A 27,445-nucleotide genomic window follows, 5' to 3' on the forward strand; every position below is an offset into this window, starting at 1 on the left:
CCTCTCTTCCTGTTCTCTCTTCACCCTGTGCTGCTTCTCTCTCCTGTTCTCTCTTCACCCTGCTGCTTCTCTCTCCTGTTCTCTCCTGTGCTGCTTCTCTCTCCTGTTCTCTCTTCACCCTGTGCTGCTTCTCTCTCCTGTTCTCTCTTCACCCTGTGCTGCTTCTCTCTCCTGTTCTCTCTTCACCCTGTGCTGCTTCTCTCTCCTGTTCTCTCTTCACCCTGTGCTGCTTCTCTCTCCTGTTCTCTCTTCACCCTGTGCTGCTTCTCTCTCCTGTTTCTCTCTTCACCCTGTGCTGCTTCTCTCTCCTGTTCTCTCTTCACCCTGTGCTGCTTCTCTCTCCTGTTCTTCACCCTGTGCTGCTTCTCCTCCTCTTCACCCTGTGCTGCTTCTCTCTCCTGTTCTCTCTTCACCCTGTGCTGCTTCTCTCTCCTGTTCTCTCTTCACCCTGTGCTGCTTCTCTCTCCTCTTCTTCTTCACCCCTGCTCTTCTCTCTTCCTGTCTCCTCTCTTCACCCTGTGCTGCTTCTCTCTCCTGTTCTCACTCCTCTCTTCACCCTGTGCTGCTTCTCTCTCCTGTTCTCACTCCTCTCTTCACCCTGTGCTGCTTCTCTCTCCTGTTCTCACTCCTCTCTTCACCCTGTGCTGCTTCTCTCTCCTGTTCTCACTCCTCTCTTCACCCTGTGCTGCTTCTCTCTCCTGTTCTCTCTTCACCCTGTGCTGCTTCTCTCTCCTGTTCTCTCTTCACCCTGTGCTGCTTCTCTCTCCTGTTCTCTCTTCACCCTGCCTCTCTTCAGTTCTCCTTCACCCTGCTGCTTCTCTCTCCTGTTCTCTCTTCACCCTGTGCTGCTTCCTCTCCTGTTCTCACTCCTCTCTTCACCCTGTGCTGCTTCTCTCTCCTGTTCTCTCTTCACCCTGTGCTGCTTCTCTCTCCTGTTCTCACTCCTCTCTTCACCCCATGCTGCTTCTCTCTCCTGTTCTCACTCCTCTCTTCACCCTGTGCTGCTTCCCTCTCCTGTTCTCACTCCTCTCTTCACCCCGTGCTGCTTCTCTCTCCTGTTCTCTCTTCACCCTGTGCTGCTTCTCTCTCCTGTTCTCACTCCTCTCTTCACCCCATGCTTCTTCTCTCTCCTGTTCTCACTCCTCTCTTCACCCCATGCTGCTCCTCTCTCCTGTTCCCTCTTCACCCTGTGCTGCTTCTCTCTCCTGTTCTCACTCCTCTCTTCACCCCGTGCTGCTTCTCTCTCCTGTTCTCTCTTCACCCTGTGCTGCTTCTCTCTCCTGTTCTCTCTCCTCTCTTCACCCTGTGCTGCTCCTCTCTCCTGTTCTCTCTTCTTTCTTCACCCTGTGCTGCTTCTCTCTCCTGTTCTCTCTTCACCCTGTGCTGCTTCTCTCTCCTGTTCTCTCTTCACCCTGTGCTGCTTCTCTCTCCTGTTCTCACTCCTCTCTTCACCCCATGCTGCTTCTCTCTCCTGTTCTCACTCCTCTCTTCACCCTGTGCTGCTTCTCTCTCCTGTTTCTCCTCTCTTCACCCTGTGCTGCTTCTCTCTCCTGTTCTCTCTTCACCCTGTGCTGCTTCTCTCTCCTGTTCTCACTCCTCTCTTCACCCTGTGCTGCTTCTCTCTCCTGTTCTCTCCCACCACTCTCCTCTCCTGTTCTCCTCCTCTTTCTTTACCCTGCTGCTCCTCTCTCCTGTTCTCTCTTCACCCTGTGCTGCTTCTCTCTCCTGTTCTCACTCCTCTCTTCACCCTGTGCTGCTTCTCTCTCCTGTTCTCTTTTCACCCATGCTGCTTCTCTCTCCTGTTCTCACTCCTCTCTTCACCCTGTGCTGCTTCTCTCTCCTGTTCTCTTTTCACCTGCCTCTCACTCTCTCACCCTGTGCTGCTTCTCTCTCCTGTTCTCTCTTCACCCTGTGCTGTTTCTCTCTCCTGTTCTCACTCCTCTCTTCACCCTGTGCTGTTTCTCTCTCCTGTTCTCACTCCTCTCTTCACCCTGTGCTGCTCTCTCTCCTGTTCTCTCTTCACCCTGTGCTGCTTCTCTCTCCTGTTCTCACTCCTCTCTTCAGCCTGTGCTGCTTCTCTCTCCTCTCCTCTCTTCACCCTGTGCTGCTTCTCTCTCCTGTTCTCACTCCTCTCTTCACCCTGTGCTGTGCTGTCTCTCCTGTTCTCAGTCCTCTCTTCACCCTGTGCTGCTCCTCTCTCCTGTTCTCTCTTCACCCTGTGCTGCTTCTCTCTCCTGTTCTCTCTTCACCCTGTGCTGCTTCTCTCTCCTGTTCTCACTCCTCTCTTCACCCTGTGCTGCTTTTCTCTCGTTCTCTGTTCTCTCTTCACCCTGTACTGCTTCTCTCTCCTGTTCTCACTCCTCTCTTCACCCTGTTCTCTCTCCTGTTCTCTCTTCACCCTGTGCTGCTTCTCTCTCCTGTTCTCTCTTCACCCCTGCTTCTCTCTCCTGTTCTCTCTTCACCCTGTGCTGCTTCTCTCTCCTGTTCTCTCTTCACCCTGTGCTGCTTCTCTCTCCTGTTCTCTCTTCACCCTGTGCTGCTTCTCTCTCCTGTTCTCTCTTCACCCTGTGCTGCTTCTCTCTCCTGTTCTCTCTTCACCCTGTGCTGCTTCTCTCTCCTGTTCTCTCTTCACCCTGTGCTGCTTCTCTCTCCTGTTCTCTCTTCACCCTGTGCTGCTTCTCTCTCCTGTTCTCTCTTCACCCTGTGCTTCTTCTCCTGTTCTCTCTTCACCCTGTGCTGCTTCTCTCTCCTGTTCTCTCTTCACCCTGTGCTGCTTCTCTCTCCTGTTCTCTCTTCACCCTGTGCTGCTTCTCTCTCCTGTTCTCTCTTCACCCTGTGCTGCTTCTCTCTCCTGTTCTCTCTTCACCCTGCTTCTCTCTCCTGTTCTCTCTTCACCCTGTGCTGCTTCTCTCTCCTGTTCTCTCTTCACCCTGTGCTGCTTCTCTCTCCTGTTCTCTCTTCACCCTGTGCTGCTTCTCTCTCCTGTTCTCTCTTCACCCTGCTTCCTGTTCTCTCTTCACCCTGTGCTGCTTCTCTCTCCTCTTCTCTCTTCACCCTGTGCTGCTTCTCTCTCCTGTTCTCTCTTCACCCTGTGCTGCTTCTTCTCCTGTTCTCTCTTCACCCTGTGCTGCTTCTCTCTCCTGTTCTCTCTTCACCCTGTGCTGCTTCTCTCTCTGTTCTCTCTTCACCCCTGCTTCTCTCTCCTCTTCTCTCTTCACCCTGTGCTGCTTCTCTCTCTCTCCTGTTCTCTCTCTCCTGTTCTCTCTTCACCCTGTGCTGCTTCTCTCTCCTCTTCTCTCTTCTTCACCCTGTGCTGTTTTCTCTCTCCTGTTCTCTCTTCACCCTGTGCTGTTTCTCTCTCCTGTTCTCACTCCTCTCTTCACCCTGTGCTGCTTCTCTCTCCTGTTCTCACTCCTCTCTTCACCCTGTGCTGCTTTTCTCTGTTCTCCTCCTCTCTTCACCCTGTACTGCTTCTCTCTCCTGTTCTCACTCCTCTCTTCACCCTGTGCTGCTTCTCTCTCCTGTTCTCTCTTCACCCTGTGCTGCTTCTCTCTCCTGTTCTCTCTTCACCCTGTGCTACTTCTCTCTCCTGTTCTCTCTTCACCCTGTGCTGCTTCTCTCTCCAGTTCTCTCTTCACCCTGTGTTCTCTCTCCTGTTCTCACTCCTCTCTTCAGCCTGTGCTGCTTCTCTCTCCTGTTCTCACTCCTCTCTTCACCCTGTGCTGCTTCTCTCTCCTGTTCTCTCTTCACCCTGTGCTGTTTCTCTCTCCTGTTCTCACTCCTCTCTTCACCCTGTGCTGCTTCTCTCTCCTGTTCTCTCTTCACCCTGTGCTGCTTCTCTCTCCTGTTCTCACTCCTCTCTTCAGCCTCTGCTGCTTCTCTCTCCTCTTCTCTCTTCACCCTGTGCTGCTTCTCTCTCCTGTTCTCACTCCTCTCTTCACCCTGTGCTGCGTTTCTCTCCTGTTCTCAGTCCTCTCTTCACCCCGTGCTGCTCCTCTCTCCTGTTCCCTCTTCACCCTGTGCTGCTTCTCTCTCCTGTTCTCACTCCTCTCTTCACCCTGTGCTGCTTCTCTCTCCTGTTCTCTCTTCACCCTGTTGCTTCTCTCTCCTGTTCTCTCTCCTCTCTTCACCCTGTGCTGCTCCTCTCTCCTGTTCTCTCTTCTTTCTTCACCCTGTGCTGCTTCTCTCTCCTGTTCTCTCTTCCTGTTGCTTCTCTCCTTCTCTCTCTTCACCCTGTGCTGCTCCTCTCTCCTGTTCTCTCTCCTCTCTTCACCCTGTGCTGCTCCTCTCTCCTGTTCTCTCTCCTCTCTTCACCCTGTGCTGCTCTCTCTCCTGTTCTCTCTCTCTCTTCACCCTGTGCTGCTTCTCTCTCCTGTTCTCTCTTCACCCTTTCTTTCTCCCTGTTCTGCTCCTCTCTTCCTGTTCTCTCTTCTTTCTTCACCCTGTGCTGCTCCTCTCTCCTGTTCTCTCCTCTCTTCACCCTGTGCTGCTCCTCTCTCCTGTTCTCTCTCCTCTCTTCACCCTGTGCTGCTCCTCTCTCCTGTTCTCTCTCCTCTCTTCACCCTGTGCTGCTTCTCTCTCCTGTTCTCTTTTCACCCTGCACTCTCTCTCTCCTGTTCTCTCTTCACCCTGTGCTGCTCCTCTCTCCTGTTCTCTTTTCTCTCTTCTCTCCTGTTCTCACTTCTCTCTACCCTGTACTGCTCCTCTCTCCTTCTCTCTTCACCCTGTGCTGTTTCTCTCTCCTGTTCTCACTCCTCTCTTCACCCTGTGCTGTTTCTCTCTCCTGTTCTCTCTTCTCTCTTCACCCTGTGCTGCTTCTCTCTCCTGTTCTCTCTTCACCCTGTGCTGCTTCTCTCTCCTGTTCTCTCTCTTCACCCTGTGCTGCTTCTCTCTCCTGTTCTCTCTCCTCTCTTCACCCTGTGCTGCTTCTCTCTCCTGTTCTCTCTCCTGTTCTCTCTTCTTTCTTCACCCTGTGCTGCTCCTCTCTCCTGTTCTCTCTCCTCTCTTTACCCTGTGCTGCTCCTCTCTCCTGTTCTCTCTTCTTTCTTCACCCTGTGCTGCTTCTCTCTCCTGTTCTCTCTTCTTTCTTCACCCTGTGCTGCTTCTCTCTCCTGTTCTCTCTCCTCTCTTCACCCTGTGCTGCTTCTCTCTCCTGTTCTCTCTCCTCTCTTCACCCTGTGCTGCTTCTCTCTCCTGTTCTCTCTCCTCTCTTCACCCTGTGCTGCTCCTCTCTCCTGTTCTCTCTTCTTTCTTCACCCTGTGCTGCTCCTCTCTCCTGTTCTCTCCTGTTCTCTCTCTTCTTCACCCTGTGCTGCTCCTCTCTCCTGTTCTCTCTTCTCTCTTCACCCTGTGCTGCTCCTCTCTCCTGTTCTCTCTTCTTTCTTCACCCTGTGCTGCTTCTCTCTCCTGTTTTCTGTTCTTCTTTCTTCACCCTGTGCTGCTCCTCTCTCCTGTTCTCTCTTCACCCTGTGCTGCTTCTCTCTCCTGTTCTCTCTTCTTTCTTCACCCTGTGCTGCTCCTCTCTCCTGTTCTCTCTTCTTTCTTCACCCTGTGCTGCTCCTCTCTCCTGTTCTCTCTTCTTTCTTCACCCTGTGCTGCTCCTCTCTCCTGTTCTCTCTTCTTTCTTCACCCTGTGCTGCTCCTCTCTCCTGTTCTCTCTTCTTTCTTCACCCTGTGCTGCTCCTCTCTCCTGTTCTCTCTTCTTTCTTCACCCTGTGCTGCTCCTCTCTCCTGTTCTCTCTCCTGTTCTCTCTTCTCTCTTCACCCTGTGCTGCTCCTCTCTCCTGTTCTCTCTCCTGTTCTCTCTTCTTTCTTCACCCTGTGCTGCTCCTCTCTCCTGTTCTCTCTTCTTTCTTCACCCTGTGCTGCTCCTCTCTCCTGTTCTCTCTTCTTTCTTCACCCTGTGCTGCTCCTCTCTCCTGTTCTCTCTTCTTTCTTCACCCTGTGCTGCTTCTCTCTCCTGTTCTCTCTTCTTTCTTCACCCTGTGCTCTCCTCTCTCCTGTTCTCTCTTCACCCTGTGCTGCTTCTCTCTCCTGTTCTCTCTTCTTTCTTCACCCTGTGCTGCTTCTCTCTCCTGTTCTCTCTCCTCTCTTCACCCTGTGCTGCTCCTCTCTCCTGTTCTCTCTTCTTTCTTCACCCTGTGCTGCTCCTCTCTCCTGTTCTCTCTTCTTTCTTCACCCTGTGCTGCTCCTCTCTCCTGTTCTCTCTTCTTTCTTCACCCTGTGCTGCTCCTCTCTCCTGTTCTCTCTTCTTTCTTCACCCTGTGCTCTCTCTCCTGTTCTCCTCTCTCCTGTTCTCTCTCCTGTTCTCTCTTCTTTCTTCACCCTGTGCTGCTCCTCTCTCCTGTTCTCTCTCCTGTTCTCTCTTCTTTCTTCACCCTGTTCTGCTCCTCTCTCCTGTTCTCTCTCCTGTTCTCTCTTCTTTCTTCACCCTGTGCTGCTCCTCTCTCCTGTTCTCTCTCCTGTTCTCTCTTCTTTCTTCACCCTGTGCTGCTCTCCTCTCTCCTGTTCTCTCTTCTTTCTTCACCCTGTGCTGCTCCTCTCTCCTGTTCTCTCTTCTTTCTTCACCCTGTGCTGCTCCTCTCTCCTGTCTCTCTCCTGTTCTCTCTTCTTTCTTCACCCTGTGCTGCTCCTCTCTCCTGTTCTTCTCCTCTCCTTCTCTTCACCCTGTGCTGCTCCTCTCTCCTGTTCTCTCTCTCTCTTTCTTCACCCTGTGCTGCTCCTCTCTCCTGTTCTCTCTCTCTCTCTTCACCCTGTGCTGCTCCTCTCTCCTGTTCTCTCTCCTCTCTTCACCCTGTGCTGCTCCTCTCTCCTGTTCTCTCTTCTCTCTTCACCCTGTGCTGCGTGTCTCTCCTGTTCTCAGTCCTCTCTTCACCCCGTGCTGCTCCTCTCTCCTGTTCTCTCTTCACCCTGTGCTGCTTCTCTCTCCACTCCTCTCTTCACCCTGTGCTGCTCCTCTCTCCTGTTCTCTCTCCTCTCTTCACCCTGTGCTGCTCCTCTCCCCTGTTCTCTCTTCTTTCTTCACCCTGTGCTGCTCCTCTCTCCTGTTCTCTCTTCTTTCTTCACCCTGTGCTGCTCCTCTCCTATTTTTTCATTAATCTACCTTTTTTCATTAATTTTCTAATCCTCATCTTCATGTCCTCTGTCTCTTTTCTCTGACTTGATTATTCCCCACTGCCACAATGACATGAGGACTTGTAGGCCTGAAATAGTGAAGCAAAGACAGTACAGTGTGAAGATAGGCAGGAACTGCTTCGCCAATAGAAATCCCAGATCATGCGTGTATGTATCATGACGACATTGGCTAGCTATGCTCATGTGCAGAAACACATCATCTGGTCTAACTGCTTTTGACGAAAATGAAAACGTGTCACTTTGTCACTTTCACAAGGTTGGAGAAATAACATGTTCAACTACTTAAGACATTGGCTCGACTCTAGGTTGATTTCGAGAAAATGAACAACTAAGGAATACTTTGTCACTTCTCTCGTTGACTTCTCAAACCCCAAATCGCTGACTGATCTGATGGTCTATTTCGCAAGTGGTCCCAGAAGTCTCACGATGTTGCGCCTCTTGACTTTAGAAACTGTGACTGAAGCATCACTCATCAAAAGGCCTGTGTAGGTGGAGAGATGCTAGCAGGCCCCTAGGCTGAGTGGGGAGTAATCATATTGTCTTTGTCCCAAATGGCACCCAATTTTCTATATAGTGGTGCAATATTGGGAAAAGGGATGCCTAGTCAGTTGCACAACTGAATGCATTCAACCGAAATGTGTTTTCCTCATTTAACCCAACCCATCTGAATTATGTATCCAATGTTTCCAGCTGTCAAGTCTTTTCAGATTAATGATCATAAAGCGCAGAAAACACTATTTAAGACTGAGCAGCAAAATGTGAACCAGGGACTGACACCACCTCCTGTATGAGCTCTTCATCGGAGCCTCATGAATATGCATGACCCCGTAGGTGAGCCTTCTGAATATTTATGTCCTGGCAGGTGATGAGACTGGCTGTGATTGGCAGGGGCAAGGTGTCTGGGACAGACAGCAGCAGGGGTTAGAGAGAGAGAGAATGGGGTGAGAGATGGAGAGAGGAGTGGTGAGAGATTGAGAGATGGAGGGATGAGAAAGAGAGATGGAGACAGCAGAGGGAGGTGGAGCACGAGCAACATGGAGTGAGAGGAAGGGGTTAGAGAGAGAGAGAGTTGGACAGACCGAGAGAGAAGGAGAGCGAGATGGAGTGAGAGGAAGGGGTTAGAGAGAGAGAGAGTTGGACAGACCGACAGAGAAGGAGAGCAAGATGGAGTGAGAGGAAGGGGTTAGAGAGAGAGAGAGTTGGACAGACCGACAGAGAAGGAGAGCGAGATGGAGTGAGAGGAAGGGGTTAGAGAGAGAGAGTTGGACAGACCGACAGAGAAGGAGAGCGAGATGGAGTGAGAGGAAGGGGTTAGAGAGAGAGAGAGAGTTGGACAGACTGACAGAGAAGGAGAGCGAGATGGAGTGAGAGGAAGGGGTTAGAGAGAGAGAGTTGGACAGACCGACAGAGAAGGAGAGCGAGATGGAGTGAGAGGAAGGGGTTAGAGAGAGAGAGAGTTGGACAGACCGACAGAGAAGGAGAGCGAGATGGAGTGAGAGGAAGGGGTTAGAGAGAGAGAGTTGGACAGACTGACAGAGAAGGAGAGCGAGATGGAGTGAGAGGAAGGGGTTAGAGAGAGAGAGAGTTGGACAGACTGACAGAGAAGGAGAGCGAGATGGAGTGAGAGGAAGGGGTTAGAGAGAGAGAGTTGGACAGACCGACAGAGAAGGAGAGCGAGATGGAGTGAGAGGAAGGGGTTAGAGAGAGAGAGTTGGACAGACCGACAGAGAAGGAGAGCGAGATGGAGTGAGAGGAAGGGGTTAGAGAGAGAGAGTTGGACAGACCGACAGAGAAGAGAGCGAGATGGAGTGAGAGGAAGGGGTTAGAGAGAGAGAGTTGGACAGACCGACAGAGAAGGAGAGCGAGATGGAGTGAGAGGAAGGGGTTAGAGAGAGAGAGTTGGACAGACCGACAGAGAAGGAGAGCGAGATGGAGTGAGAGGAAGGGGTTAGAGAGATAGAGAGATAGACAGACCGAGAGAAGGGAGATGGAGTGAGAGGAAGGGGTTAGAGAGAGAGAGTTGGACAGACCGACAGAGAAGGAGAGCAACATGGAGTGAGAGGAAGGGGTTAGAGGGAGAGAGTTGGACAGACTGACAGAGAAGGAGAGCGAGATGGAGTGAGAGGAAGGGGTTAGAGAGAGAGAGAGTTGGACAGACTGACAGAGAAGGAGAGCGAGATGGAGTGAGAGGAAGGGGTTAGAGAGAGAGAGTTGGACAGACCGACAGAGAAGGAGAGCGAGATGGAGTGAGAGGAAGGGGTTAGAGAGAGAGTTGGACAGACCGACAGAGAAGGAGAGCGAGATGGAGTGAGAGGAAGGGGTTAGAGAGAGAGAGTTGGACAGACCGACAGAGAAGGAGAGCGAGATGGAGTGAGAGGAAGGGGTTAGAGAGAGAGAGAGTTGGACAGACCGACAGAGAAGGAGAGCGAGATGGAGTGAGAGGAAGGGGTTAGAGAGAGAGAGAGTTGGACAGACCGACAGAGAAGGAGAGCGGGATGGAGTGGAAGGGGTTAGAGAGAGAGAGAGTTGGACAGACCGACAGAGAAGGAAGGAGTTAGGAAGGGGTTAGAGAGAGAGAGTTGGACAGACCGACAGAGAAGGAGAGCGAGATGGAGTGAGAGGAAGGGGTTAGAGAGAGAGAGAGTTGGACAGACCGACAGAGAAGGAGAGCGAGATGGAGTGAGAGGAAGGGGTTAGAGAGAGAGAGAGTTGGACAGACCGACAGAGAAGGAGAGCAACATGGAGTGAGAGGAAGGGGTTAGAGGGAGAGAGTTGGACAGACTGACAGAGAAGGAGAGCGAGATGGAGTGAGAGGAAGGGGTTAGAGAGAGAGAGAGTTGGACAGACTGACAGAGAAGGAGAGCGAGATGGAGTGAGAGGAAGGGGTTAGAGAGAGAGAGTTGGACAGACCGACAGAGAAGGAGAGCGAGATGGAGTGAGAGGAAGGGGTTAGAGAGAGAGAGTTGGACAGACCGACAGAGAAGGAGAGCAACATGGAGTGAGAGGAAGGGGTTAGAGAGAGAGAGTTGGACAGACCGACAGAGAAGGAGAGCGAGATGGAGTGAGAGGAAGGGGTTAGAGAGAGAGAGAGTTGGACAGACCGACAGAGAAGGAGAGCAACATGGAGTGAGAGGAAGGGGTTAGAGAGAGAGAGTTGGACAGACCGACAGAGAAGGAGAGCGAGATGGAGTGAGAGGAAGGGGTTAGAGAGAGAGAGAGTTGGACAGACCGACAGAGAAGGAGAGCGAGATGGAGTGAGAGGAAGGGGTTAGAGAGAGAGAGAGTTGGACAGACCGACAGAGAAGGAGAGCGAGATGGAGTGAGAGGAAGGGGAAGGAGGGGTTAGAGAGAGAGAGAGTTGGACAGACCGACAGAGAAGGAGAGCGAGATGGAGTGAGAGGAAGGGGTTAGAGAGAGAGAGTTGGACAGACCGACAGAGAAGGAGAGCGAGATGGAGTGAGAGGAAGGGGTTAGAGAGAGAGAGAGTTGGACAGACCGACAGAGAAGGAGAGCGAGATGGATTGAGAGGAAGGGGTTAGAGAGAGAGAGAGTTGGACAGACCGACAGAGAAGGAGAGCGAGATGGAGTGAGAGGAAGGGGAGAGAGAGAGTTGGACAGACCGACAGAGAAGGAGAGCGAGATGGAGTGAGAGGAAGGGGTTAGAGAGAGAGAGAGTTGGACAGACCGACAGAGAAGGAGAGCGAGATGGAGTGAGAGGAAGGGGTTAGAGAGAGAGAGTTGGACAGACCGACAGAGAAGGAGAGCGAGATGGAGTGAGAGGAAGGGGTTAGAGAGAGTGAGAGTTGGACAGACCGACAGAGAAGGAGAGCGAGATGGAGTGAGAGGAAGGGGTTAGAGAGAGAGAGTTGGACAGACCGACAGAGAAGGAGAGCGAGATGGAGTGAGAGGAAGGGGTTAGAGAGAGAGAGAGTTGGACAGACCGACAGAGAAGGAGAGCGAGATGGAGTGAGAGGAAGGGGTTAGAGAAGAGAGTTGGACAGAGACAGAGAAGGAGAGCGAGATGGAGTGAGAGGAAGGGGTTAGAGAGAGAGAGTTGGACAGACCGACAGAGAAGGAGAGCGAGATGGAGTGAGAAGAAGGGGTTAGAGAGAGAGAGTTGGACAGACCGACAGAGAAGGAGAGCGAGATGGAGTGAGAGGAAGGGGTTAGAGAGAGAGAGTTGGACAGACCGACAGAGAAGGAGAGCGAGATGGAGTGAGAGGAAGGGGTTAGAGAGAGAGAGAGTTGGACAGACCGACAGAGAAGGAGAGCGAGATGGAGTGAGAGGAAGGGGTTAGAGAGAGAGAGAGAGTTGGACAGACCGACAGAGAAGGAGAGCGAGATGGAGTGAGAGGAAGGGGTTAGAGAGAGAGAGTTGGACAGACCGACAGAGAAGGAGAGCGAGATGGAGTGAGAGGAAGGGGTTAGAGAGAGAGAGAGTTGGACAGACCGACAGAGAAGGAGAGCGAGATGGAGTGAGAGGAAAGGGGAGAGAGAGAGAGTTGGACAGACCGACAGAGAAGGAGAGCGAGATGGAGTGAGAGGAAGGGGTTAGAGAGAGAGAGTTGGACAGACCGACAGAGAAGGAGAGCGAGATGGAGTGAGAGGAAGGGGTTAGAGAGAGAGAGAGTTGGACAGACCGACAGAGAAGGAGAGCGAGATGGAGTGAGAGGAAGGGGTTAGAGAGAGAGAGTTGGACAGACCGACAGAGATGGAGAGCGAGATGGAGTGAGAGGAAGGGGTTAGAGAGAGAGAGAGTTGGACAGACCGACAGAGAAGGAGAGCGAGATGGAGTGAGAGGAAGGGGTTAGAGAGAGAGAGAGTTGGACAGACCGACAGAGAAGGAGAGCGAGATGGAGTGAGAGGAAGGGGTTAGAGAGAGAGAGAGTTGGACAGACCGACAGAGAAGGAGAGCGAGATGGAGTGAGAGGAAGGGGTTAGAGAGAGAGAGTTGGACAGACCGACAGAGAAGGAGAGCGAGATGGAGTGAGAGGAAGGGGTTAGAGAGAGAGAGAGTTGGACAGACCGACAGAGAAGGAGAGCGAGATGGAGTGAGAGGAAGGGGTTAGAGAGAGAGAGAGTTGGACAGACCGACAGAGAAGGAGAGCGAGATGGAGTGAGAGGAAGGGGTTAGAGAGAGAGAGAGTTGGACAGACCGACAGAGAAGGAGAGCGAGATGGAGTGAGAGGAAGGGGTTAGAGAGAGAGAGAGTTGGACAGACCGACAGAGAAGGAGAGCGAGGTGGAGTGAGAGGAAGGGGTTAGAGAGAGAGAGTTGGACAGACCGACAGAGAAGGAGAGCGAGATGGAGTGAGAGGAAGGGGTTAGAGAGAGAGAGTTGGACAGACCGACAGAGAAGGAGAGCGAGATGGAGTGAGAGGAAGGGGTTAGAGAGAGAGAGTTGGACAGACTGACGAGCAGAGAGTGGAGAGGAGATTGAGAGGAAGGAAGGGGTTAGAGAGAGAGAGAGTTGGACAGACCGACAGAGAAGGAGAGCGAGATGGAGTGAGAGGAAGGGGTTAGAGGGAGAGAGAGTAGGACACACCGACAGAGAAGGAGAGCGAGATGGAGTGAGAGGAAGGGGTTAGAGAGAGAGAGAGAGTTGGACAGACCGACAGAGAAGGAGAGCGAGATGGAGTGAGAGGAAGGGGTTAGAGAGAGAGAGAGTTGGACAGACCGACAGAGAAGGAGAGCGAGATGGAGTGAGAGGAAGGGGTTAGAGAGAGAGAGTTGGACAGACCGACAGAGAAGGAGAGCGAGATGGAGTGAGAAGAAGGGGTTAGAGAGAGAGAGAGTTGGACAGACCGACAGAGAAGGAGAGCGAGATGGAGTGAGAGGAAGGGGTTAGAGAGAGAGAGTTGGACAGACCGACAGAGAAGGAGAGCGAGATGGAGTGAGAGGAAGGGGTTAGAGAGAGAGAGTTGGACAGACCGACAGAGAAGGAGAGCGAGATGGAGTGAGAGGAAGGGGTTGGAGTTGGACAGACCGACAGAGAAGGAGAGGAGATTGAGAGGAAGGGGAGAGAGAGAGTTGGACAGACCGACAGAGAAGGAGAGCGAGATGGAGTGAGAGGAAGGGGTTAGAGAGAGGAGTTGGACAGACCGACAGAGAAGGAGAGGAGATGGAGTGAGAGGAAGGGGAGAGAGAGAGTTGGACAGACCGACAGAGAAGGAGAGCGAGATGGAGTGAGAGGAAGGGGTTAGAGAGAGAGAGTTGGACAGACCGACAGAGAAGGAGAGCGAGATGGAGTGAGAGGAAGGGGTTGAGAGGAAGGGGTTAGAGAGAGAGTTGGACAGACCGACAGAGAAGGAGAGCGAGATGGAGTGAGAGGAAGGGGTTAGAGAGAGAGAGTTGGACAGACCGACAGAGAAGGAGAGCGAGATGGAGTGAGAGGAAGGGGTTAGAGAGAGAGAGAGTTGGACAGACCGACAGAGAAGGAGAGCGAGATGGAGTGAGAGGAAGGGGTTAGAGAGAGAGAGAGTTGGACAGACCGACAGAGAAGGAGAGCGAGATGGAGTGAGAGGAAGGGGTTAGAGAGAGAGAGTTGGACAGACCGACAGAGAAGGAGAGCGAGATGGAGTGAGAGGAAGGGGTTAGAGAGAGAGAGAGTTGGACAGACCGACAGAGAAGGAGAGCGAGATGGAGTGAGAGGAAGGGGTTAGAGAGAGAGAGTTGGACAGACCGACAGAGAAGGAGAGCGAGATGGAGTGAGAGGAAGGGGTTAGAGAGAGAGAGTTGGACAGACCGACAGAGAAGGAGAGCGAGATGGAGTGAGAGGAAGGGGTTAGAGAGAGAGAGTTGGACAGACCGACAGAGAAGGAGAGCGAGATGGAGTGAGAGGAAGGGGTTAGAGAGAGAGAGAGTTGGACAGACCGACAGAGAAGGAGAGCGAGATGGAGTGAGAGGAAGGGGTTAGAGAGAGAGAGTTGGACAGACCGACAGAGAAGGAGAGCGAGATGGAGTGGAGGAAGGGGTTAGAGTGAGAGTTGGACAGACCGACAGAGAAGGGGCGAGATTGAGAGGAAGGGGGAGAGAGTTGGACAGACCGACAGAGAAGGAGAGCGAGATGGAGTGAGAGGAAGGGGTTAGAGAGAGAGAGTTGGACAGACGACAGAGAAGGAGAGCGAGATGGAGAAGAGAGAGTTGGACAGATGACAGAGTGAGAGGAGATGGAGTTAGAGAGAGAGAGAGTTGGACAGACCGACAGAGAAGGAGAGCGAGATGGAGTGAGAGGAAGGGGTTAGAGAGAGAGAGTTGGACAGACCGACAGAGAAGGAGAGCGAGATGGAGTGAGAGGAAAAGGGGTTAGAGAGAGAGAGTTGGACAGACCGACAGAGAAGGAGAGCGAGATGGAGTGAGAGGAAGGGGTTAGAGAGAGAGAGTTGGACAGACCGACAGAGAAGGAGAGCGAGATGGAGTGAGAGGAAGGGGTTAGAGAGAGAGAGTTGGACAGACCGACAGAGAAGGAGAGCGAGATGGAGTGAGAGGAAGGGGTTAGAGAGAGAGAGAGTTGGACAGACCGACAGAGAAGGAGAGCGAGATGGAGTGAGAAGAAGGGGTTAGAGAGAGAGAGTTGGACAGACCGACAGAGAAGGAGAGCGAGATGGAGTGAGAGGAAGGGGTTAGAGAGAGAGAGTTGGACAGACCGACAGAGAAGGAGAGCGAGATGGAGTGAGAGGAAGGGGTTAGAGAGAGAGAGAGTTGGACAGACCGACAGAGAAGGAGAGCGAGATGGAGTGAGAGGAAGGGGTTAGAGAGAGAGAGTTGGACAGACCGACAGAGAAGAGAGCGAGATGGAGTGAGAGGAAGGGGTTAGAGAGAGAGAGTTGGACAGACCGACAGAGAAGGAGAGCGAGATGGAGTGAGAGGAAGGGGTTAGAGAGAGAGAGTTGGACAGACCGACAGAGAAGGAGAGCGAGATGGAGTGAGAGGAAGGGGTTAGAGAGAGAGAGTTGGACAGACCGACAGAGAAGGAGAGCGAGATGGAGTGAGAGGAAGGGGTTGGAGTTGGACAGACCGACAGAGAAGGAGAGCGAGATGGAGTGAGAGGAAGGGGAGAGAGAGAGAGTTGGACAGACCGACAGAGAAGGAGAGCGAGATGGAGTGAGAGGAAGGGGTTAGAGGAGAGAGAGAGTTGGAGACCGACAGAGAAGGAGAGCGAGATGGAGTGAGAGGAAGGGGTTAGAGAGAGAGAGAGTTGGACAGACCGACAGAGAAGGAGAGCGAGATGGAGTGAGAGGAAGGGGTTAGAGAGAGAGAGTTGGACAGACCGACAGAGAAGGAGAGCAACATGGAGTGAGAGGAAGGGGTTAGAGAGAGAGAGTTGGACAGACCGACAGAGAAGGAGAGCGAGATGGAGTGAGAGGAAGGGGTTAGAGGGAGAGAGTTGGACAGACTGACAGAGAAGGAGAGCGAGATGGAGTGAGAGGAAGGGGTTAGAGAGAGAGAGAGTTGGACAGACTGACAGAGAAGGAGAGCGAGATGGAGTGAGAGGAAGGGGTTAGAGAGAGAGAGTTGGACAGACCAACAGAGAAGGAGAGCGAGATGGAGTGAGAGGAAGGCGTTAGAGAGAGAGAGAGTTGGACAGACCGACAGAGAAGGAGAGCGAGATGGAGTGAGAGGAAGGGGTTAGAGAGAGAGAGTTGGACAGACTGACAGAGAAGGAGAGCGAGATGGAGTGAGAGGAAGGGGTTAGAGAGAGAGAGAGTTGGACAGACCGACAGAGAAGGAGAGCGAGATGGAGTGAGAGGAAGGGGTTAGAGAGAGAGAGTTGGACAGACCGACAGAGAAGGAGAGCGAGATGGAGTGAGAGGAAGGGGTTAGAGAGAGAGAGTTGGACAGACCGACAGAGAAGGAGAGCGAGATGGAGTGAGAGGAAGGGGTTAGAGAGAGAGAGTTGGACAGACCGACAGAGAAGGAGAGCGAGATGGAGTGAGAGGAAGGGGTTAGAGAGAGAGTTGGACAGACCGACAGAAGGAGAGCAACATGGAGTGAGAGGAAAGGAGAGTTGGACAGAGACAGGAAGGAGAGAGATGGAGTGCGAGGAAGGGGTTAGAGGGAGAGAGTTGGACAGACCGACAGAGAAGGAGAGCGAGATGGAGTGAGAGGAAGGGGTTAGAGAGAGAGAGAGTTGGACAGACCGACAGAGAAGGAGAGCAACATGGAGTGAGAGGAAGGGTTAGAGAGAGAGAGTTGGACAGACCGACAGAGAAGGAGAGCGAGATGGAGTGAGAGGAAGGGGCTAGAGAGAGAGAGTTGGACAGACCGACAGAGAAGGAGAGCGAGAGGAAGGAAGGGGTTAGAGAGAGAGAGAGTTGGACAGACCGACAGAGAAGGAGAGCGAGATGGAGTGAGAGAAAGGGGTTAGAGAGAGAGAGAGTTGGACAGACCGACAGAGAAGGAGAGCGAGATGGAGTGAGAGAAAGGGGTTAGAGAGAGAGAGAGAGTTGGACAGACCGACAGAGAAGAGGAGCGAGATGGAGTGAGAGGAAGGGGTTAGAGAGAGAGAGTTGGACAGACCGACAGAGAAGGAGAGCGAGATGGAGTGAGAGGAAGGGGTTAGAGGGAGAGAGAGTTGGACAGACCGACAGAGAAGGAGAGCGAGATGGAGTGAGTTTGCCGTCTGGATGAATGCTGGAAGGTTTCTTTCCTGCGTAGTATTTAATACTCCACATCCCTATAGTTGGGCTGTTTTGCATCGGTCTGAGAATTGTAATTGATGTTGTGTCATTCAGTTCAGGCAGACAGACAGATAGGCGGTGTTCTGATTCGACTGCTAGTGAGTGATGGTGAGAGGTTGGAGAGATACTGCAGAGCACAGCCTTTACAGTACACTTTCCTCCCCATCCCCTGGACCGTAAAATACCTCCCCAAGACGTTTTCATCTGTTCCTGCACTTGGCTCGGCAAATAAAGAACCGCCTCGCCGCGTTGTGGCATATAGCTATGAGGAGAGGGAAGAGGGAGTGCGTGCATGCGGCGCTTACAAAGCTTGTTTTCCTGCCTTTCTTCTTGATGTGAATGGTTCTGTGATTGTGGTCATTGTGTGCTTTATGCCACTGATAAATAAGGGGGAATAAAAGTAAGCTTTATCTGGGCCCTGCAGCAACACGCCACAATTAACGCCTTCTGACGACAAACTGGACACACTCAGTGAGGGGGTAGGCTTTTCAAACAGTTGTTTACTTGCTTGTTTAATTTTCCAATAAAGAGAGAACACTCACTCTGTTTTTGGAGAGTCAGGGGCTGAATGTTAATTAACTGTTTGTTTAATCGTGCCTGGCGATGGCAGTGTTTAATTGGGTCTGCTCCCTGACTGGGAGACCCAGCAGGACTCCTTCAGGTATTCTGGCCACGCCCTTGGTCGCCCTGGGAGATGGGGTTGCCCTGGAAACCAGCGTGGAGGGAAGTGCGATGGCAGCATTAAAGTTCAAGGTTAACTTCTAATATGATCATCTCTTCCTCATCTACACCATCTAGCATCGGATTGGCTCCCAATTGCCAGAATCCGCCCCTTTCACTGACAGTAGTAAAAAGTACGGAGGTCTCGGAGGGGCATAAATCATACACAGGATCTCAGCAGCACTCACTATCTCTTGCACTGGGGAGAGATCACACAGAGCTGAGAGGGAGAGGAGAACAAACCTCAGAGCCTGTTGAGCACATAAACACATAAAGGCATAGGGCCTGGGCTTGAGTGACACACCAGCTAATGCAGAAAGGAGATGACAAGTGTTTCCAATTATGGATTTGTCTTACTTTGGTTTGGTACCCACGAGACTCATTAAAGAAACACACTCGCGCAGAGCATCCAAACACATTTAACATAGACATGGACCCTCTGAAACACACACAGACATACAGATAAATGTAAGAATTCAGCTGTAAAGGGAATTGGCAGTACCCATACATGATGTATGGCCTTGTTACAGATGCATGATTGAACAGCCTGCTCTATTCCCAAAGCATTAACACACACACACGCACACACACACACACACACACACACACAGACTCTAACCTTAACCCTAACTTTTAAGCTTAAAATAGCATTTGAATAAATTCAGGACATTCGAGTTTTAATGACTCCAACCTAAGTGTATGTAAACTTCCGAATTCAACTGTATGTATAGGGTTAAGGTGACAAGGCATCAGGATATATAATAAACAGACTAGCAGCGGCGTATATGAGGATTGTATGTAAGTGGGCGTGCATGAGTGTAGAGTCAGTATAAATGTTAAGCATATTATGTGTGAGAGCAAATTGTGAAGTGAGTGTTTGAGTGTGCACTGCCCTGTGAGTGTGCATAGAGACAGTGCAAAAATACAAGGGTAGACCGTGTAGCCATTTTGTTAGCTATTTTCGCTACACTTGCATTAACATCTGCTAACCATGTGTATGTGACAAATAAAATTTGATTTGATTTGATTTATTTATTTAGCTATTTAGCAGTCTTAGAAGCTTTTCTGGAGCCTGTTGATGTCAGACTTGATGGTACCACTTGCCGTGCGGAAGCATTCGTTGGCTCGGAAAGAAAGAGTTTTTAACGATTTTCCAGGCCTTCCTTTCACACCACATGATATAATGGTCCTGGATGGCAGGAAGTTCGGCCCCAGTCATGTACTGGGCTGTCCGCACCACCCTCTGTAGCGCCATGTGTTTGAGGGCGGTGCTATTGCCATACCAAGCGGTGATGCAGCCAGTCAAGATGCTCTCGATGGTGCAGCTGTTGAAATGTTTGAGAATTTGAGGGCACATGAAGTGATAGAATGGGGTTCAGTCAAGGTGTGTGTTTGTGTGTACAAGCTGTGTTTCCTCTCCTAAAGCCTCTCCCACTGTGAGACACACCCGGTTGGTCATACCTGCTGTACCTGTAGCTAATCTAATATCACACCTGACGTCCCAGTAACCTATCCACTACTGTACCTCCCTGACATCTTATTCTAGTACTCCCTCCATATCTCCCTCTCTTCCTCCCTCTAACTCCCACAAGTATCTTACCCCTACATCCCAGATTCCTTCCTTTCTCCCTCACTCCATCTCTTCTTCCCTTTCTCCCACATCCCAGATTCCTTCCTTTCTCCCTCACTCCATCTCTTCTTCCCTTTCTCCCACAGCCCGGATTCCTTCCTTTCTCCCTCACTCCATCTCTTCTTCTCTTTCTCCCACAGCCCGGATTCCTTCATCTCTCCCTCTCTCCATCTCTTCTTCTCTTTCTCCCACAGCCCGGATTCCTTCATCTCTCCATCTCTTCTTCTCTTTCTCCCACAGCCTGGATTCCTTTATCTCTCCCTATATCCATCTTTCCCCCTCTCACTATTAAACTGAATCTTCCCTACTCCTCCCTTCAACTTATTCAAGGCCTCTCTTCCTCCCTCGCTCTGTCGTACACTGACAGCCATCCTCCCTCCCTCCCTCCCTCCCTCCCTCCCTCCCTCCCTCCCTCCCTCCCTCCCTCCCTCCCTCCCTCCCTCCCTCCCTCCCTCCCTCCATCTCTCTCTGTTCTCTGCCCACACACTAATATCCTCTTCTGTTCAGCAGGAAATGAAGACAGCCTCGACACGTCTGTCAAACAGAAATTGCATTGTATACCTGTCACCAGCATTCACTTGTTTCTATAAATAGGGAAATTATTGTTGAAATAACTTCTCTCTCTCCTCTATCTACCCCTCCTCCTTCATTCCTCTCCACCTGTCCCTCCCTCCCTCCCCTTTTCTCCACAGTGTCTAAGCTGCGTGTGCAGAAGACCAACCAGTCCCTGGTCTACCTGGAGGACAGCCGTGTGCGCGTCAACTGCTCCGTGGCCTCTCAGACCAGCACCGACTCACAGCATGCCATGCTTTGGTACGTGCGCCGCGCGACAGGCGCCGAGGCCGACGAGCTCCTGCTGAGGATTGAGCGCTCAGGTGCATTTGAGTATGGCGCCTACGCAGACGAGGAGAGGTTGAGGCGGCGGGTGCAGGCAGAGAGGATGTCGCCACAGCTGTATGCGCTGACACTGAACAGGGCAGAGAGCAGCGACTCTGGGACTTACTACTGCCTGGTGGAGGAGTGGCTCACAGATCCAGACGGAGCCTGGTACAGACTGGCACGGGACTCCTCAGGCTTCACACAGGTCCTCGTCAGACAGCCAGGTGAGGACAAAGAGGAGAGAAGGAGGGATCAGGGGAGGGAGGCTGGTACAAACTGGCACAGGACTCCTCAGCCTTCACACACAGATATCTTCCCAAAAGATATAGCAAGAGCCCAGTCCCTCTCGCTCTCTCTCTCTCTCGGTCACTGTCTCTCTATCTCTGTGTCTTTCTCCGTGGTTAACAGTAGCTGTTCTTTGCCCATGTGGTTCAGTCACCTCCTAGCAGTGACCAGTTGTGCCTAACAACCCTCCCCTCTCTACTCTCGCCCTGTCCTCAAGGCCGTCTCGCTCTGATGACCACATCAACTGTCCTGGGCAGAGCTCAGGTGGCAGAGCGGACGTTGTGGCTCTGGTGCCAGCTGGCACAGATGGGCATAGCCTGGCACTAGAGCCGAGGGGGATAACCCACCTGTCCACCCCTCCAACCCCTAATGCCCATCAATGTTATGCCTCTGTCTCCCGAACAGAACTGCGACCCCACACACCCTCACTCACCTCCAACCCACTAACCCTGACCCCACCATGTCATCTATTCACCTCCAACCCACTAACCCTGACCCCACCATGTCCTCTACACACCTCCAACCCACTAACCCAGACCCCACTATGTCATCTATTCACCTCCAACCCACTAACCCAGACCCCACCATGTCCTCTACACACCTCCACCCCACTTATCCAGACCCCACTATGTCCTCTACTCACCTCCAACCCACTAACCCTGACCCCACTATGTCCTCTACTCACCTCCAACCCACTAACCCTGACCCCAACATGTCCTCTACTCACCTCCAACCCACTAACCCAGACCCCAGCATGTCCTCTACTCACCTCCAACCCACTAACCCTGACCCCACCATGTCCTCTACTCACATCCAGCCCACTAACCCTGACCCCACCATGTCCTCTACACACCTCCAACCCACTAACCCAGACCCCAGCATGTCCTCTACTCACCTCCAACCCACTAACCCAGACCCCACCATGTCCTCTACTCACCTCCAACCCACTAACCCTGACCCCAGCATGTCCTCTACTCACCTCCAACCCACTAACCCAGACCCCAGCATGTCCTCTACTCACCTCCAACCCACTAACCCTGACCCACCATGTCCTCTACACACCTCCAAGTCCCCCTCCAACTATCTACACCCCATGCCCCCCAAACTCCTCCCCTCACACTCTGGACTATCTGCCCTACATGCTGACACAAAGCATACACACATACTTTTTACACTTATCATTTGCTACTGCGACACCATTCTTTATTTTCCTCATACTATAATCTATCCTGATACCTGCATGTACATATCTAGCTCAAATACCTCGTACCCCTGCACATTGATCTGGTGCTGGTACTCCCTGTATATAGCTCTGCATCGGTGGGAAGGGCTCAAAAACAAGCATTTCATGGCAAAGTCTACACCCGTTGTATTCGGCGCATGTGACAAATACTATTTTATTTTATTTGACTGTTTACAAACAAACATGGGTAACCCCCCTTTCCCCACCCCTCCCCTCCCCGTAACATCTCTGAAAGCATCTGTTGTGCCAGGGGTCCTGTGAGCAGGGCATTATAAATGCAGGGTGAAATGTGCAGGGTGTCCGTGGCATCTGCCCGACTGCAACATGAAGGTCAGACAGAAGGGCTGAAGCTGGGCAGGGAGCAACAGTGCTCATCTTTTATTTAAGCAGCAAAGTGGACACTACTCCCCCAATTACATTAATGCTTAAAAACACACACACACAGACACACACACTTTGACACACACACACACACTTTGACACACACATACACTGACACACATACATATATCTGTTTGTCGCTTTCAACTCACAGCGACCCAAGTGTGTGTTTGTGCATGTGTGTGACTGTGTGTTTGTATGCATGATTGCGTGTGTGTTTATATCAGTGAATCACTTTGATGTTTTTTTTTGTTGTATCTTACCTCTGTGTTTCTCAGAGGTAAGATGTGCCTTTCGGGATCCAAAGGCTCACCAGGGGATTGGGTTATTATTATCAAACACAATATCAGGGAGCTCTTATTCCATATATAGTTATACATGTGCTATATAAATATATAAAGGTGGGTGGCAAACTTCCAGGCTTGATTTCCCAGGGGGTCGTTAGGAGAGTCTCATTAAGGTGCTAAAGAATGCAGTCACCCAGGAAGTCAGACGGAAATGGTTCTCTGTCAGAAGAACAGGGAGATAAGATGAGATCGAGATGCCAGTTCTCCCCTTGTCTGTCTGTCTGTCTGTCTGCCAGCTTCCTCTCCTCTTTTAACCAGAGGAAACATTACAGTCTGTGAACAGCCTGATCTATCAGTCTTTTTAAGTTCAGTTCTTTTTTACTTGTTGTAACTGGGTCAGTGTGCAGGCCCTGTAGGAGTTTAGCCATCCCTTACAGACACTCTCCCCCTGGGCTAGAAGCCTCTAAGAAGCAGGCCCGGCCCTGGAGGGGAACCAAGAACTGGAAAGGCCACGGACAGCTGGTGGGGTCACTAACCCTGTTAGTCTAATTTTGGATGATTTTGGATTGGGCATCTGGGGGTAGTTGGGAAGGTAAAATTGACAGCGAAAGAGATTTTGCTATCTACTGTCAATTATGTGTATTGAATGTTTGAAGTACATAATGTTTTGAAGCACATCGACATCTATCGTTCAGTGTAATGTTTTCTGTTTCAAGGCAGGACAATTCTTCTGCTGTTCTGCCCCAATAAATGGCTTTAAATTGTCATTTTCTTCTATCCCCCCCCCACTCTCTCTGTACAGAGGTGCGGTTACAGGTAGAGGAGTCCGAGTCTAATATCACCGTGTCCCAGTCCAGTTCCATCCGGTTGGGCTGTAGCATTCCCTCCCAGTCCTCCAGAGACTCCCGTTTCTCCGTGTCCTGGTATGTGGAGCGCTCCTCCATGCTCTCTGAGGAGGAAGAACAGGGGGATGTTGACGAGGGAAACCGGGCCTGTGTGTTCTCCATCGGACACGACGCCGTGTTCGGGAACGGGAACTGTAGCCCAATCGAGGAGGCGGGGCCTAACTCACGCCTGCAGTTTGAGAGGACGACCTCTGACCTCTACAGTCTGACCATCCAGGGGGCGCGACCCGCTGACGCTGGGCGCTACTACTGTCATGTGGAGGAGTGGCTGCTCAACCCCCGCAACGCATGGTATCGCCTGGCAACCAACAACTCTGATGTCACCATCGTCAACGTGATCCAGCAGGGTAAATCAATGAATACATTTCTGTAGTGCTTTTAGGAATAAAACAGATAGTGCCACATGGCGAATGACAATGTCCCGGGGCTAGAAAAACAAAGGCAATGCAATAGAATGGAGACGTATTATTGTTGTTGACATTTCAGCTGCAAAGTGTTTTTTTCACAAAGTGTTTAACAGCAACCCTGGCCAACCAACTCCTCCCATTTGTATCATTATTATTCTAGAGACCAAATATAAGAGCATTGGCTTGTGCTGATCTTACTGGTGATTCTGGTGTTTGAGGTAGTACTTACACAGTCACAGCTACTGTGTAGGCTGCTAAAAGTAACATGCCAAACAAACATCAAACTACACCATAATGGAATGCTCTCCATTGATGTCATCTTTTCATCCATATCACACTCCCATCCAATTTTCTGTTCTCTCTACCTTGCACTTCTCCCTATTTTCATTCTCTCTCTCTCTCTCTCTTTCTCTCTCTCGTTCTCTCTTCTCTCCGCTCTTTCTCTCTCCTCTCCACCCTCCCTCCCTATCTCCCTCTCTTGTTCTCTCTTCTCTCCGACCACCGTTCCTGTCTCTCTTCTCTCTGCCCTCCCTCCCTCCCTCCCTATCTCTCTCTCCCCCCATTCTCTCTCTCTCCCCACAGTCTCCACCCTGCAGTCGGTGGTATGTTCCAACGACTCTCTCTTCTACTTTGTCTTCTTCTACCCGTTCCCCATCTTCGGCATCCTCATCATCGCCGTGCTCCTGGTGCGCTACAAGAGCCACAGACACAGCAAATCCCAGGAGAGCAAGAACGGCGCCCCTTTACTGTGGATCAAAGAACCCCACCTCAGCTACTCCCCCACCTGCCTGGACCCACCCGTCCTCAGCCTGCACCCCGGCTCAGTGGACTAAGGGACAGATCCATAGCCCTCATCCCATAGTCCTCATCGCGGACCCAACTAATACCACGCCAGGGAGGGGCTACTCCGGACCTCCACCTGTCTAATCACTTCTGTGTCCAAGCTGTCAATCAATCCGTCCATCCATGTGTAATCCCACCCCCCTGTCTGCCTGTCTGTGAGTTACCCTGTAGCAGCTCTGTCATGTGGGTGGGTGTGTGAGCATGTGGAAAAGTGTGTGAGCATGTGGAAAAGTGTGTGTGCTTGGAATGTGCAGACGTGTGTATGCAGGACATGTGTGTATGCAGGACATGTGTGTATGCAGGACGTGTGTGTATGCAGGACGTGTGTGTATGCAGGACGTGTGTGTATGCAGGACGTGTGTGTATGCAGGACGTGTGTGTATGCAGGACGTGTGTGTATGCAGGACGTGTGTGTATGCAGGACGTGTGTGTATGCAGGACGTGTGTGTATGCAGGACGTGTGTGTATGCAGGACGTGTGTGTATGCAGGACGTGTGTGTATGCAGGACGTGTGTGTATGCAGGACGTGTGTGTATGCAGGACGTGTGTGTATGCAGGACGTGTGTGTATGCAGGACGTGTGTGTATGCAGGACGCGTGTGTATGCAGGACGTGTGTGTGTGGTTTGGAAGTATGAGTGTTTATCTCTTGCTCTCTTTTTTTCCATTTCTCTCTCCTTCTCTTTTCTCCCTGTCCAGTGGAAAACCGGATTTCATAGCTATACTTTATTCTTTTTATTTCTCAGAAACAGTGGTCTGTTTTTCAAAAGATGTGAAGATCACTCTAGAATGGAACAATCTGGAAACAGGGAAATAACAAGTCAAGGATCCTATAGTATAGGTGCATACTGTACTGTTCTGTACTGTGGACCTGGTGAGGATGATAAGAAATGTCTCTCTCTGTGCTCAGTGGACTTAGCACTGATCTCAGAGCAGTTACTGCTTGGCCTTATACATTAGTTACCTTAGCGAAGGCCCTCCTCCCACCGACTCCAGAGCTGTGGACTGGAATGCCACAGAAACACTAAAACACAAAGACACTCCCGGTGGCTTGGAAGTGGACTGTGTGTGTGAGACAATGTGTGAGAGTGTGTGTGTTCACCCATCTGTTTCCTCAGTGTGTTTGCGTTGGCAGACAGAGACAGACCTGGCCAACCCATTGAACACTGCCAGACACCAGGCATCAGTGTGAATGCACTGCTCCTCCCCTCCAAACAGAGAGAGAATGAGGGAATGAGGGAGGGAAAGAAAGAGAGAGAGAGAAGGGAGGAGGATACATGAACTTCTCTGTCCTGCATACTTTTGACATGAAGGATATTTTAGTGCCAATACCTTCTTATTACACTCTTCCCTCTGCAACAAGTGTTTGAAGTTTAAAGCGGGCGAGCAAAGCCGATTGGCTCTGAGGCACTCTGTAAATATGGCTACCGACCCCCTGCTGGAGGATTATGGGCCTTGTAGGCATAAAGTGAGATTTTTATGCTTATGTTAAACCAGTTGAGCCGTTTTTGGCACAGTTGACACAGTGGAAATTATTGACTGAAATGAGATTCTCTGCCATTTTAAACGTTGTCTGCTATTACTACCCCATGCAATCTTTAATAGACTTTAATTAATGGAAACAAGCTGTTCAGCTCTCAGAAATTCCTGTAGAGGGGCGGTGAGACACAACGCATATCATCACTAGAGGGGTGTAGAAGTACATGCAGCTTACCACACACACACACACACACACACACACACAGAGAGAGAGAAACATCCCCCCCAAAAACATCAGATTAACAATACCAACACACCATTCAAATGAATTTCAAGTGGGCAATTTTATTTCCATTTTTGAACCTTTCATTTAGATGTTTTATTTTATACTGTTTTGCATAGTTTATGTACATCTTCTTTTTGTTTTGAAATTCTCCAAGAACTGCTCTTCTACTTGCGTTGCCAGGCAACCGTACCACACAGATACAAAATCATGATAACCCTTTTGCTGTGTGTCCATAGTAACAGGCACCGAAATGTCGTAGATATAGAAATGCTAGATTTGTTCTGCACGCTCAGTGGCATCACATTGAAGATTGTCATGAATGGGCCAGTGTCAACACTGTATTAATGAACTAACTAACTTCTCTATACCTGTATTGGAAACCTAGCAGCTTCACTATAGTAGTATATACAGTAGATTAACAGCAAGAGTCACACAATGGATCCACTTGAAGCTTTTTCTCATCTTGTTTATTTATTGAAGTGTACCGTGGCACCTAGTTAGGATGTGTGAGCTCCATAGAAATGCATTAGACAAACGGCCATAGACTGGACTGGGAAACCGTGGGACTGGATGGAAACCGTCCTCTCTTGGACTGTGGACTGGGTGGGGAGCATGCTCTCTGGTTCCCCCTGACCTGCAGTGCACATGGCAGAAGGGTTGAGAATCTGTGTCACATTCCCAAAGTATGGAAGTGTGACATTCCTGTTCCGTAAAATAACCCTTTCACTGCCAGACCGACTGAAAGCTCTCGTCATTCTCTTCTCAATCGTGTCAAAATGTATATTGCATGACAATATTGCAGGAGGCATTTGGATGTTTTGTAACCTTTGAACTCTTGAGCGTTGTTTGTGTAACAGAACAATGCCAAGCCCTCCACTTCCTGTGCCAAGTGTCAGACGGATCTATAGAAGAGGAATTTACTTTCAACTGTAGGTTTATGGGGGAGTTTTTTTAAATGTATTTTTATTTGCCATTCAAATCCTGAGATGGCTAAAGCCCTCATCACGCGTGTTGGTTGACAGCTATAGAACAGTGCATTCAAAGTGTATGTGGGTTTTCTATAAATAATGGGGACAATGTGTGACATTGTGATCAAAATTATGTTCAGGCAGTTCCACATGTGTACTTAGAGGAATAAACGTGAATATAAGCAAATTGGCCCTATACAACAACATGACTGTATAAGCATGGCAATTCAAATTCAAGGACTTTCAGATACTTTTTTAAGCACTTAATTGTAATTTTTAAGGATCTCAACGTTATACAACTGTATAATGTAATAATGTACA

At 50.8% G+C, this 27,445-nt stretch overlaps 1 protein-coding gene across 1 annotated transcript in view; it reads left to right on the plus strand.

Annotated features, from left to right (window-relative positions):
* Positions 1–24,673, plus strand: part of LOC112233729 (immunoglobulin superfamily member 3-like) — a 169,116-nt gene extending 144,443 nt beyond the window's left edge. Inside the window, exons 7-9 of the mRNA XM_042319803.1 lie at positions 19,856–20,266; positions 23,041–23,490; positions 24,133–24,673. Of these exons, the coding sequence (XP_042175737.1) occupies positions 19,856–20,266; positions 23,041–23,490; positions 24,133–24,383 (1,112 nt within the window). The 3' untranslated portion in view covers positions 24,384–24,673. The remainder of the gene's footprint in view (positions 1–19,855; positions 20,267–23,040; positions 23,491–24,132) is intronic.
* Positions 24,674–27,445: the final 2,772 nt, after the last annotated feature.

Source organism: Oncorhynchus tshawytscha, linkage group LG03 (genome assembly GCF_018296145.1).
Source record: "Oncorhynchus tshawytscha isolate Ot180627B linkage group LG03, Otsh_v2.0, whole genome shotgun sequence".
NCBI classification, from domain to species: Eukaryota; Metazoa; Chordata; class Actinopteri; order Salmoniformes; family Salmonidae; genus Oncorhynchus; species Oncorhynchus tshawytscha.